Source organism: Oryctolagus cuniculus, chromosome 7, assembly GCF_964237555.1.
Source record: "Oryctolagus cuniculus chromosome 7, mOryCun1.1, whole genome shotgun sequence".
Lineage (NCBI taxonomy): Eukaryota > Metazoa > Chordata > Mammalia > Lagomorpha > Leporidae > Oryctolagus > Oryctolagus cuniculus.
Genome location: NC_091438.1, coordinates 10,339,927 through 10,354,074, shown reverse-complemented (window position 1 = coordinate 10,354,074; position 14,148 = coordinate 10,339,927). Strand labels below are relative to the sequence as shown.

The 14,148-nt window shown below is 50.4% G+C and overlaps 1 protein-coding gene across 2 annotated transcripts in view; it reads right to left on the bottom strand.

Annotated features, from left to right (window-relative positions):
- Positions 1–14,148, bottom strand: part of PTPRN2 (protein tyrosine phosphatase receptor type N2) — a 1,115,035-nt gene that overhangs the window by 579,251 nt on the left and 521,636 nt on the right. For both annotated transcript variants that reach the window (XM_051857048.2, XM_051857049.2), the window contains one exon: positions 10,880–10,959. In XM_051857048.2, the coding sequence (XP_051713008.2) occupies positions 10,880–10,959 (80 nt within the window). The remainder of the gene's footprint in view (positions 1–10,879; positions 10,960–14,148) is intronic.

Here is a 14,148-nt window from a genome sequence, read left to right as displayed (position 1 = left end):
ACACCTCGAGAGAGAATCTAAGGGGGCCCGACAGGGTGCCCAGCGGCCAGATCCCAACAGCAACAACCTGTGCACTGCCCGTCCGCGGCACAGAGGGCCTGCTGCTGGATCCCACCGCATTCACGACTCCACAGTCCTGCCCGCTCTGCTTCCACACCACCGACTCAGCAGAGCTCACAAGCCCTGGAGAGGAGGGAGTCTGTTGAGATCAGAAAGCCAGATGGGGACGGCGCTGCGGCTCACTAGGCTAATCCTCCGCCTTGCGGCGCCGGCACACTGGGTTCTAGTCCTGGTCGGGGTGCCAGATTCTGTCCCGGTTGCCCCTCTTCCAGGCCAGCTCTCTGCTGTGGCCAGGGAGTACAGTAGAGAATGGCCCAAGTGCTTGGGCCCTATACCCCATGGGAGACCAGGAGAAGCACCTGGCTCCTGGCTTCGGATCAGCGCGGTGTGCCGGCCGCAGCGCGCCGGCCGTGGTGGCCATTGGAGGTGAACCAACAGCAAAGGAAGACCTTTCTCTCTGTCTGTCTCTCTCTCACTGTCCACTCTGCCTGTCAAAAAAAAATAATAAAATAAAAAAGGGTGTCGGCTCACCAGCTGCCTTGCTTTGAGCCCTTCTGCCTATGTAACTGCACACTCCACATCTCCTTTTAGACAGCGCATGGGTCCCCAAAACTTGACAGGTGAAAAACCAAACTCACCATTTCCCCCTCAGTCTCTTTATCCTTAAGTGCCTCCTGTTTGGATAAGCAAATGCCAGTTATCCAGCTGAGCAAAACAGAAAACAAGGCAGTGAGTCCCATTTGGTAAGGGAAAAGTGACTTCGACTTGGCCATAAGGCGCTTCCTTCAGGAGAGCCTCCCTGGTTTTCAGCCTAATTCAGGGCTCTGCTGGGGGCGGGGGGGGGGGGGCAGGTGTCCATGTCTCTCACAAGCCTGACGCCTAGCATCTCCACAGGGAGCTGCACGAGGACAAGACCAGTGCGCTTTGTAACCCCGACACCTCGCATGGGACCAGGCACTGGAGAGGCACTTGGTAAATCTTAGTAGAGGAAGAAAGGGAGGGTAGGAGGAAAGGATGGCAGGAGATAGGTGAGAATTTGAGCAGCTCTACATTATCACCCACGGCAAGCCAACACCACCTCACGCCAGGACTGATGTGAGCGCACTCTCTCTGGTTCTGTTCTCGCTTTCCCTTCTCTCAAACCCCAACCACACAATCTTTCCTTGACACAGCAGGCAAACCAAGCCTTCCAAATGTGTCAGATCCTGTCACCAGGGACTTCCTATCTTGTACAAAGGAAAGGCCAACGTCCTATTTATTGGGTACCCCAGACATTGGTCTGAGACTAGTAGTTGAGCCTGTGGCTTATTTGAAGGGACACCCTAGAGAGAGGCGGAGAGGCGAGGCAGGCGGGGAGGGTAACCAACAGGGGAATCATGGGACATTATTGAGCAAGCAACCAGCTGGAACACAGCCTCAACCCTGCAGGCAGCTTCGGGAACGTCCTGAGACTCCTCCCGAAGGAGGAGCAGGTTTTATCCATCCTCTGCTAAGGATGCATCCAACAGACACAAACCACTTCCCTTCCAGCCTGCCCCAGGAGGGTAGCAACAGAGTCCTAAGATAGGGGGTCACAGTGCACACGTTGGCACCTGAAGTCTCTACTGAATCTGTAGGGCATTTGTTCCCACAGGCCCCAAATCCCTGCCTGCACTAACGGCGCCCTGGCAAATGTGTGGGTATCACAGGCAAGCAGCTACATGGCAGGTGCTCAGACGCGGCTCTCCTGAGCTGGGCCAGGAAGCCGGAGGCCACTCAGTTCCCCTGCCTTCCCTCATGGAGCGATTCCCAAATAAATGTGCACCTAAGGGTGTCACAAGAGCTACTTTCAAGCCATGATGTCACATGCAGCCAAAGAGAACCGATGCACTTCCACTCATTTGCAAGTGAGAATGCGTCCTCCCACCACAAATGACTCCTCTTTAATGCATGAACTCCTTTTCTATGAAAATGAATGCAAGGCCGGCGCCGCGGCTCACTAGGCTAATCCTCCGCCTAGCGGCGCCGGCACACCGGGTTCTAGTCCCGGTTGGGGCGCCGGATTCTGTCCCGGTTGCCCCTCTTCCAGGCCAGCCCTCTGCTGTGGCCAGGGAGTGCAGTGGAGGATGGCCCAGGTGCTTGGGCCCTGCACCCCATGGGAGACCAGGAAAAGCACCTGGCTCCTGGCTCCTGCCATCGGATCAGCGCGGTGCGCCGGCCGCAGCGCGCCAGCCGCGGCGGCCATTGGAGGGTGAACCAACGGCAAAAGGAAGACCTTTCTCTCTGTCTCTCTCTCTCACTGTCCACTCTGCCTGTCAAAAAATTAAAAAAAAAAAAAAAAGAAAAAAGAAAATGAATGCAGAAGAGTGAATGCTGAATGAGACAGTGGGTTTCCTAGTAGGTAGCTTCCCTTACCACCCCCTGACCTCTGGTTCTACACGGGCAACTCTGCAAACGACAACAAACAAAATCGCTCCATATCCTTGACTCAGGGTAAAGCCACGGTGAAAACCAGCTTCTGCGACTTCTAATTACAGAACCATCAGCCACCCTGGTCTTCCCCAGCTGGGAAGATTAGCACGGATCCTCCATGCCGACAGCTCTGACCTCCACAGCGGCAAAGGCTTGTCAAGATGCCAGAAGCAATTATCTGGCTGTTTAGAAAGGAGCAATGGGGTGCAGCGCCCCACCTTCTCCTGTCACCCACCGAAAACCTTCCAGAGGTCATGGCCAGTCGGCACATTCGCCCTCTGGCAGGCAGGACCTCCGCTCATCCCTGACTAACGTGCTCCCGGAATACGAGGTCTCTCCTCCATGCCCAGGAGACAGCTCCCCGTGCCCTCCTGCTGGGTCTCCAAGCAGGTGCCTGGCTGCACATCAGTGCAGCTCTGAGTTTGCTCTCGCTGGGTGAGACTCTGCCACCAGCGTCTCCCACCGGCGTTTCTGCCATGTTGGACCCATATCCGCCCCAGGCCCAGGGCATCCTCTCCACACAACAGACAGAGAGGGTCCTTCCACCTCCAATGGGGCTAAGCACTGCTGGGTCAGAGCCCCCAGGGATGCCCTCCCTGAGAGAGACCCAGCCTCCAGGTCCTGCAAGGACTGCCCTGGTGGTAACCCAGCCCTGGAAGACACGCATGGACCAGGACTGGCCCTGGTGGCGACTCAGCCCTGGAAGACACGCATGGACCAGGACTGGCCCTGGTGGTGACCCAGCCCTGGAAGACACATGTGGACCAGGACTGGCCCTGGTGGTAACCCAGCCCTGGAAGACATGCGTGGACCAGGATGGGCCCTGGTGGCAACCCAGCCCTGGAAGACACATGTGGACCAGGACTGGCCCTGGTGGCGACTCAGCCCTGGAAGACACATGTGGACCAGGACTGCCCTGGTGGTGAGCCAGCCCTGGAAGACACGTGTGGCTCAGGACGGGCCCTGGTGGTGACCCAGCCCTGGAAGACACGCGTGGACCAGGACTGGCCCTGGTGGCAACCCAGCCCTGGAAGACACTCATGGCTCAGGACGGGCCCTGGTGGCGACCCAGCCCTGGAAGACATGCATGGCTCAGGACTGGCCCTGGTGACGACTCAGCCCTGGAAGACACGTGTGGCTCAGGACGGGCCCTGGTGGCGACCCAGCCCTGGAAGACACGTGTGGCTCAGGTGGCGACCCAGCCCTGGAAGACACGTGTGGCTCACACAGGCTTCCCAGGACAGAACCCGCACGTCCTCACCCTTCCTCCAGACCTGTGGGGGTCTGTACCAGCGCCACTTCCTGAGGTCTGGTCTGACCCCCTGAACCACGAGAGTTCCCCATCCCACCCCGGCCTTTCCCTTCCTCAGCCACTCCGGATGGCTGTACCACGCTGCTTTATCCCACATTTTACTATACTAGGCTGTCCCGTACACCATCATGCGGTAGCGCCTAACTCCTGCTTTTCCATCGTCCCTCTCCGCCATCATCTTCACCAGGGCAGAGTTGTCTTCTTGTGTTTCATTCAGCTCCGTCTCTCCCTTGCCTGCACAGTGCTGGGACGTGGAAGACTCCTTATAGGGAGCACCTGAATAATTAAGTCCTTCAGACCTGGCGTCGAGTACCAGGCAGACTCCCTGGGACTCTACGTCCTCAGAGACAAGAGATCCCAGTCATCTCCACGTGGCCCTCTGGACAGTCTGTGCCTTGCTGTTCCTCTGTCCTGGGTTCCTGCATGGCCTTCTGGAGCTGGCCAGGCACCGTGCAGCACATCACCCTGCTGTTTCCATCTGTGGCAGGGAGTGGCCTCTGCATGCCTCCCACCCACCCAGAGCCCCTTGCAGCAGCCCCACCTTCCTTCCTTCTAAGGATATCCTGGGACTCCCAGAGGAAGCCTGCTCACCCTCCTAGGTCTCCCAGATCCTCGGCCACAGCTGCCCATTGTGACAGCCAAGCTGGACGCGCACCACGTCCTTGTTGAACTTGGTGTTGGGGCATCAGCTTCTGCTCTCTGATATGTTCTGGCAAGGATAGGAGCGTCCTGGACAGTGGTGCGCCACACCTGTTTGTGAACGCATGAATGCATGCCTGACCCTGGATCACCTTCCAACTCCAGCCCCACCAGCCCTGCAATGCCAGAGGAAAGCCAGCCTCCCCTCCATACTCTGTCCGGGGGTGGGCACAGTGAAGAGAGCATGTAGATGAGACCCATTGTTTCCAGGATTGAGGATAAGCGGAGAGGTCTGTAGCCCGAGCAGGTCTTTAATGTCTCTCCAAACAGAAGGAAGTTTTGTCAGCTCATGAATATGAAGAGGACGAAGTTCCTGAGTTCAGTTCTCCAAATAGTGAGATACCTCCCAAGTGACAGTGCGTTTTAACTGTTAGTCAATTCATTAGTTTTTCAATAGCAAGAAGCGCATCTTACTCCCAGGCGAGCCCTCTGGAGCTAGGTCATTAAATTGATCCAGGATGAAACTTTGTCACTCATCGTGTGCCTTCTTATAAATAGGGATGAGGAGCGTGGCTCTCTGTCTTTAGATTGCCTTTCTCATCATCAAACAAGCAAAAGGCACGCATAAAAGCAGAGCACCTCAAAACCCAACTTCCCTCTGAGGGAAAACAGTCTACTCACAACTACGCTGATGTCTTTAAAGAGACGATTTCTTATTCTGTAGTCTACAGAACGGGAGAACTTTCTTTTAGGATGTTCACACTGATGAGAGAACTCTTTCCTATACTCTGCTTTTGAAATTTATAATCTATCAGTTAAGATAAATAAAGAAAGTAAAACTCTTTTCTTCCAAGTAATAATCAATACAGGAATAGTCGGAGCTGGAAAACAGACCGTTTCTTTCAAAATTACTCTCTTAATCAGACTTCCATGGCACACACAACAGGGGTGGTCTCGGCTGGGAGCCAGGCCACCTCCCTGAGCCCAGACCAGCCTCCCTGCCCCATCAGGGGCCTGTGTGGTTCCCACTCCACATCTTTGTCTTTTCCCCCTATAGCTCTTGATAACTTTCCCCGATTGCCTGATTGCCTTCTTCTTCAGGTATCCACACACCTGCTGGGTGCTTGTGCTCACAACACAGTGAGCAGGGGACAGCCCTTTCCCGAGAGGAGGCGGTGAGCACGGCTCATCTTCTAAGCATTCCCCTGTGCATCTGCTCTGACCCCCAGGCCGGTCAGCCTCTGCAGGACCCACAGAGGGAGCTGCCCGGAGCAGGAGGCTGAACGTGGCCGCTGCCAGTGCGATGCATCTGGAGCTCAGGAAAAACCTCGGCCACAGCTGATCCTTGAGCGGTATTCAGCCAGACCTGGAAAACTTGACAAGGCCGTTCCCAGCCCGGGGAGGAGGACCAGGCCCCGTGGTAGAATCACCTGCTGCCCTGCCCCGAGTTTCCTGAAAACCTCTCCGACTCGCAAGCTTTCTATTCTCAGAAAACAGATCCTTGTAGAATTTTGCTGTTATTAATTTTTTAACAGTTTTCTCATTCACCTGTAAATGAGCATAATTTTCTTAGCAAATAGACTTTCTAAGCATTTCCACATGTCCACTTAAATCCCCATTTTAAAAAATGCAACTTTCTTTTCGCATTCACAATTCATCAGTTTCTCTTATCTTTAGTCTCTCTCTTCTTTATACAAATTTACTCATTCATGTATTTATGTGAAAGGCAGAGCTACACAGGGGAGGGGAGGGGGGAGGGGGGAGAGGAGAGGGGAGAGGAGAGGAGGGGGTGGAAGGAATGGGAGGAGAAGGCATCTTCCATTCACTGGTTCACTCCCCAGATACCCCAAGAAATGGGCTGGACCAGGTTGAAGTCAGGACCCAGGAACTCCATCCATGTATGCCACACGGGTGGCAGGGGACCAAGTACTTAGCCATCAACTATTGCTAGGAAGGCTAATGCCTTCCTGGGTGCATTAGCAGGGAGCTGGATAGGAAGTGGAGGGCCTAGGACACGAACTGGCACTCCGATAGGAGACACTGGCTCATAAGCAGGGGCTTTAAACCCCTGCATTGCAACTCTAGCCCCCTACTCCAGACTCCTAATCACGGTGGACGTGTGAGGATCAGCTACAGGTTTGGGGCTGCCCAGTGGCTGGTGCTGGGTGCACAGCTCTATCCCAGAGTGGCAGGTAGGTATACAGGTGTGTGTGCGCCATGAGAGAAGCCAGACGAGAAGCCTACTATGTGTGTGGACTGATGCCAAGGGCAGGCTCCTGTTCCTAACACACCCTGCGGCCTCCTGGCTTTGGGAGTCCCAGCACAGGCTCTCGAGACAGACCACCAGCCAAGCCTTCCTGTGTCACCCAAGGGAGTGCTGATCCAATCAGCTGCAGGGACACTCAAATCTCAGCCCTGCTCAGTGGATACCGAAGATGATATTGCCCAACTGTGAAGCCCGGGGGCCAGCAGCCTGTACGTCTCCGGCACATCAGGTTCTGCACCTGGGCCCCTCTAGTGCCTCCTCCGCACCTCCTCACTCTCTTGCCTTCCTGTGATCCTCGCTAACCCTGCAAACTCTGTGCCCACCTCAAGGGCAGGGTCCCAGCCTTTGCCAGGTTTTATCACCCTAGGGCTAATTAAGAGAGGACCAAAGCCAAGGCAGACTGGAGCTGAAAACACTGATGCTCATTTGGGATCAACAGTTAAGACGAGCAGAATCGTAAATCTATGTTACAGAAGCACTCATTTTACTTTCTAAGGAGCGATTCTACGACGCTTTTCAAAAGAGGCACAACTTGTCTATTGCACCCAGATACCAGAGGGTTGGACGCGCACCCTCGGGCCGTGAGTTCTCTGATTAAACCCACAGATTTGATGCACTGGGTTGTGGCGTCCAGCTGGTACCAATTGAGTATTTAAGGGAGGAACCACGAGACAGAAGATGAGGCATTTCCCTCTGTGTACACAACTCACTTTATAAACCACAAACCGCAAGCCACAAGAAAAACATTGTAGCCAAGGGGAGACCAGTCCTCCTAACTTCACGAATGTGTCCAACAGGTGAAACTAAGAATTTAAAGCAGCCAGATTCAAGAATACAAGAAGAGTTTCAGGAAGTCCCTGTGCTGTCTGAATTGACAGAGGGTATCTTTCTAACAAGCCAGAGAAAGAATGGACCGTAAGACTTCACTGGACAAACAGGTCGCATTGAGAGGGAGGGACAAACAGCAAAGGACACACGGAGAGCTAATGAGTCAAACACATCCCAGATAGGTGCTCAGTGTCGAAAGCAGCAACCTTTCCCGAGACAGAAGAGGAAAAAGTTTGAATAAATAGCCCCCTCTCAGGCTAGGAAGGAGGCACAGCAGGCATGCCAGGAAGTTATTGGCAATAAATCAAGGGGAACCCAAAAGCCTATTAAGTGGGGATCTCTATAGAGTGGGAAGGGGAGGAAGAGCAAACGCTTCTCTAAAAGATGATTGATTCCATTTTCTTTGAAAGGAGAAACGCAACAATTCATTATAAATATACCACTGAAAATAAACTACCAAGGAAATGGAGGGTGAAAAGTACTTTTCTGTTCTGCCCAGTTGGACTGGATGATGTAGCCACAAAGACCAAATGCAACTACCTCTCATTTCTACACACTCTGCCCCGCCGTCGGTGCCTCCTGTACAATATTCACTGATTGCTCATAGTTGCTGACACCCAAGTTCATAAACTAGACAGAATTCCTAGAAAATGATTTCCTAGAATAGGGAAAGGATTCTGAATTATGAAAGCTAGCTACGTTTGTCATCCGGTGCAAAGTCCTAGTGTGTGGCTAGTGTGATATTAGCTATTCATTAAGCTTTATATCATTTTGTATAAAATGAGCAAAATAAATACCATTTAAATTCTACTGCCAGAGCCACATCTCCTCTGATTGATAATAACAGAAGATCTCCATAGCGAAGCGTCACAAAGCCCCTTAAGGAACCAAATGCATTCATGGGATTTGTAGGCAGCATAAATGTAGGCAGCCCATAATATCCCCAGTAACTTCAAAAGACGATTCTATTAAGTTTTGGATGGTGGAGACATATGTGGCAACGTCACCAACATCTTTCCAAATTGCTTCTCTACCCAACAATAACACCGGGCTTCTTGCAATGATTCCCCACTATCTTTTAACACTAGAAACCATGAGAAGTTGCTTTGGAGTGAAGAATTCTTCCTTGTTTGCATGTGAACATATCCATATCTCACCCGGATCTTGGAACTCAGTGGGAAATCACTTCTCTTTGTGAAACCAACATTCTCCCCAGACACGCTAGCAACCCACTGCACTAGGTCATTGCTACTGCCAACCTCTAAGTTTTTTATAATCCTTTTCCCATTTAGTATCAGCCATGGTCCTGACACCATAAAATTATTCAATATAAAAAAGCACTGATATTTTAAACCATGTCCATATAGCAGCAATTTTGCATATACACAAGTGAGAAATATTCTGGCTTGCACAACTACAACAGTTAACAGGAATACACTAGTGAAAGGAGCAAATTTGAGTACTTAAAAATTGTTGACGTGAGACCCAAACACACATTTTTATATGTAATTTTCTTCTTAGTACAGCATTTTAGTATATGACTTGAACACACTGGAAATGACAAAGTAAGTAGATTTCCAATAATCAACCTCATTTTCTCTAGAAAGGTTAGAATAAAATAAAGATCATAATTTGTGAGTATATTGTCATGATTTAAAAAAAAAAGGTTTATACACTACATTGCATTCTATTTTACCCTAGAACTTCCTTAAGTTCCAGCAAATCCAATTTCAAAAGTGTTACTTCTCACCCCTGGAGGAAACACCAGTTATGGAACAACTGTTCTATGTATTTTTGCATAAAAGCCTGGCAACAGATTCGGTCCTAAGTATGTTCAATAATCACAGAGATTGAAGAACTCGTACAAGTAAAGTAGATGCTATTGCAAGGCGAGAGCCTGTAGCCTACCAGGGCAGGAGCATTAACGGGGAACTTTCTCCCCTATCAGGGCAGATATTTAGAAGGCACTCCACCCACTCCACCCACTTCCTTTTGCCGGAGCCACATTATACTGCACTGCTGTAGCAGTCGCACTTGACTGCTCTGCCCTGTTGGCCACACGCCTTTCCCTGAAATGGGGCGATAAAATGAAGCCAGGACATTCAGCACTCTACAAAGCTGCAACTGTCAGATTCCTGGAGTTTACTACAACTTTGAAAAGAATTCCTTTTTAACCAAAAATTCTCAGCAACCTCCCCCTACTCCCATCACCAGCTTCAGCGAGTTACAGTTACTAAGGGCATGAAGATAAACTACAAGTAAAACCAATACCAATCAAAATAGATAAGACCAATAACTGATTTCATTAAACAGAATATAGCAGTAATGTGAAGCCTTGCTTACCATTGTTGGATAGTGACCAGTGAAGCCTCAATTAGTGAGAATTTAATATCCAAATAACTGCATCAGTAAGAATATGTTACTGTATTTTACATTGGAATAAAAGGACACAAACTTTAGTAAAAACTAGTCCATCTATTTAGCAATATAAAGGATTGGCTAGAACAAGAGACATTTTCTGCTATGTCTGGGATCATGCACTCAGCCAGGTCTCTTAGAAATGATTGCAAAGTACAAAAGAAATTATTATAAAATGCTGAGTCACCCCAAAGTACTGAAAACTGTACTAAGGTTCTGTTTTATTTCCGGTGCTTTTCTTACTATGCAGAATGATGGTACAATACATTTCTTGAGAGTTTTCAATAAGTTAACAAAAGGAAACATCAGGTTTAAGAAAACTGGAAGATTATAAACACCACCCCCTTCATTCTTCTAGATGCTAGTTGGTAGAGCTTTGTTTTCAAATTCAATGATGCCAACCACACAACAAGAACCACCCAAGCTTTGTGAACAAACAGGTCGCCACAATGTGTGCCTAGGAATACCAAGACTCTCAACAGCAAAACCATCTGGAAGCAACTCCATTTTTACTCAAACCATCCAGATCCTGTGCTAAGTCTCTGTGATAAATAGAAGTAGAGGCCATTTGTGCTTCTGGTCTGCAACCAAAGGAAAAACCTCAAAGCCAAATTGCGTTTGTTCTGTTCTCTTTGGGGTTTTCAGACACTAAATCCTTGTGTTTCCTAAAGCTTGCCTTGTTGCTCGCAAACATGGTGCTGTGGTCTCCTGTAACCCAGTTCCTCTCCAAACCATGAGGTTCCAGGTACTGATAGCCGACCCCAAAGTTACACCCTGCTTTAGACATCAGCCTGGGTGAGGGGCATACGTACTTTCTTCGGGGCCGCTCTGAACCGCTCGTCTCTGCCCTGACACTGCATGTGCGTGTGTGCATGCGTGCACCACGTGCGTGGAATCAGCCTTACCTGTGGCCTTGGCGACGTCTGTAGTGGTTAAATTTTGGACATTGGCGTTCACCTTGAAGGTCACTGCGGATCCCAGAACACTGGAAGAGATCATTTAAAAATTATTTCATTGCAAAGTCCACACACCACGTGTTCCTCTGCAAACTACATGGGAAACATGGATGCGTTTAAAAAGCATGTGCACACCCGGCACCCTGAGGGGCGACTTCCACTGGGTGTTGGTTTTCCTTGACACTGTGCCTCTTTGCTTCTGTACCCCCCTTCTGAAAGGTTCTGCTTTTCTAAAACACACACTGCGGTGTGATTGGCTCTTACCATAAAAAAAAAAAATCAAAACAACCCTAGTAACCCAAATACAGCAAGTAGACAATCTTCCCAAGAAAAAAGGAAAAATTGTTACGGAAACAGATTTTAGTGTTTGGTTCCCAAGGGAGCAAGAACAGAAGGAAAGAGACTAATATTTTTTAAAATTCTCTTGACAGCAACTGTTTCAAAAACCACCAAAGTCATTAAGAACTATTCAGTTAAAAAAATATGACTGGCAGAGAATTGCTAGATATGAATTATCAAAATTGTCTGAAGCTTTTCAAATACCAGGTTGAATGTGATTTTTTTAAAGAGATCACTTTTTTTTTTTTAGCTATTTAATTCATCTGAATACCTTCATGCTTTAGGAACTGGATACTGTTATGTGTGGCAATCTCGGTCAGGAATTCAGGTCCATTCATATTGCCATAGACAGCAATAATAATAGCTCTTCATGGCACAAACCTCCTTAAATAACTCCTAAGGGTAAATCCCCCCACCAGACAAGAAACGGAGACAGGACTGACTTGAGGTGTGAGAAGGCACCAAGAAGGTTGACTGTTTCTCACAAGCTTTTTCACTCTGCCCAGTAGGTGCCACGTAACCCAGAAATCAACATCCCCACTGCCACCCTAACACCTGAGGGTGGGAGCACAGTCAGTGGGGGTGGAATTACCATGACAACAGTCCACCCCCACCTCCCATCTCCTGGTTCCCTCCCTCCTCCAAGCACCAGGCACGCTGTCTGCATGTCCGCTACCTACACCTCCCTCGGGGGCTGCCCGTTGTTAGACCTAAGTCATCCTCCTCAAGCCTCGCCCGCATTTGTATATTCAAATATCGTCTTTGCGAATGACACCTCCATTTCTGGTCCTCTTCCTGGGAGTTTCCAACAGGCTTTCCTAGACAGCTAGCGTGGTGTGAAAACCTTCTGCAAGTGTGAACTTGTAACGCCTTTGCAAACCAGCACAAGGATCATCCGGGCGTCATTGCTGGATGAGTCTCAGCATCACTCAGAGCTCAGTGAGATCCGCCTGGGCTCAGCTCCAGCTCGGAAGGGAAAACCAGGTTCCAGGTTTATGGACCTTCAGGCCAGAAACACCCAGACAGATACCAGACGCTGCTGAAACTCCTGGAAAACGCCTTCGTGCCCCCCTGCCTTTCTCAGCTCAGCTGCACCTGTCATAGCTCAAGTTCATACCGCCACAGGGCAGAGCTGAGCAGTTTCCTACATCCGGGTCTCCTGCAGGTGTAATCTGGGGGAATTATCCTTGGGAGCACGTCCACAGCTTAGTCACCCAGCAGAGCCTGTTATCTCCTGGCTCAAGCCAAGGTGTTTCTTTTTTTTATATGACAGAGTTAGACAGTGAGAGAGAGACAGAGAGAAAGGTCTTCCCTCCGTTGGTTCACCCCCAAATGGCTGCTACAGCCGGAGCTGCACCGATCCGAAGCCAGGAGCTTCCTCCTGGTCTCCCATGTGGGTGCAGGGGCCCAAGCACCCGGGCCATCCTCCACTGCACTCCCGGGCCACAGCAGAGAGCTGTCCTGGAAGAGGAGCAACTGGGACTAGAACCCGGTGCCCATATGGGATGCTGACGCCGCAGGTGGAGGATTAACCAAGTGAGCCACAGCACTGGCTCCTCAAGCCATGCTGAAAGTACCTTTCTGGCTCCCAGGACCACCTTTCTGAAGTCTCTCAGCTGAGCCCTTTTCCCATTGTCCTCATTGGAAGCTGCTGTTGGCACGAGGTTGTTGGCCCACGGGAGCCAGTCAACGGCTACTTCTGCCTCTGTGTCTTAGTCAAGTCAACCTTTCTGTCCCCTCGCTTGTGACGACAGCTGTCCCCTTTTATGTGTGGTTTTATCTGTGGTTTTGCCTCCCACGGTTTCAGTTACCAGACGTCAATCACAGTCAGAAAACACTCAACGGAAAATTCCAGAAGTAAACTCTCCAAGACTCTTAAGTAACTGTTATTAAAGTACACTGTCCTAGTTGTTCTACTTTATTAGATACCACTGGTCATTTATGAGTGTGCCTGATTTATAATCGAAGCCCTGTCAGAGGATGGATGTGTAGAAGAACACACAGTACATATAGGGTTCAGAAGCATCCAAGGTTTGAGGCATCTCCTGAGGGTCTCAGGATGTAGCCCCCAGGAGCTAAAAGGGAGACGGCTGCATTAAATTCTCCCCAGCTCTCAGGGGCTTCTCCATAGGGGCTTCTCCTTGCTCCTCAGCCGAGTGCCCTGGCTGTGTGACCAATCATCCAGTTCTCCAAAACCTTCTACCAAGTGTGGAGGCTGTCTGATACTCAGGGCTTCAACTGCACATGGATTCTTTCGCAGGTTACTCTCAGTCCCCCAAGCCGATGGCCAGCTCCTTGAGGGCTTGCGTCATGTTTGTGCCATGGTCCTTACTCACAAAGTGGAGGAGCAAATCCTACGTGTGACTGCAAAGTTTCTAAATTCATGGAAAGTCCTTATCAGCCAGAGGAGCAGTCACCTACCACAGATCTGAACAGCAGGACTTGAGGTTTATTGGTTCACTTCTATCAAATGTCAAGTATAAACCACATCTGCCAAGGGCCCTGACCGGATGGGACTGGCATTTACCAAAACCCAGCGTTTCTCTCTGGTGCTGCACATTTTCTCTACACACTGTACGGAGCGTCTCAGAGACCTGGCAGCCCTGTAATTCTGAGGGAGACCCGCTCACCGCCATCACCTCCGGCACGCACAGCCAGAGCTCCGGGAGATGCCAGCGTGGAGACCAGCCTTCCTTTCCACGGGCTGAGCGTCACGGCCCGTGCTGCCCTCATGATGAGAAAGCACCTGTGTGCTCTCAGCACTGCCCCCTGCAGGTGTGCAGCCCCGAGCGCAGCCCTGAGCACTGCTCAGCCTCTCACTGTCTCTGTGATCCCCTGAGCCCTGGGCACCCAGCATGAGAACCAGCAAACCCATTTTG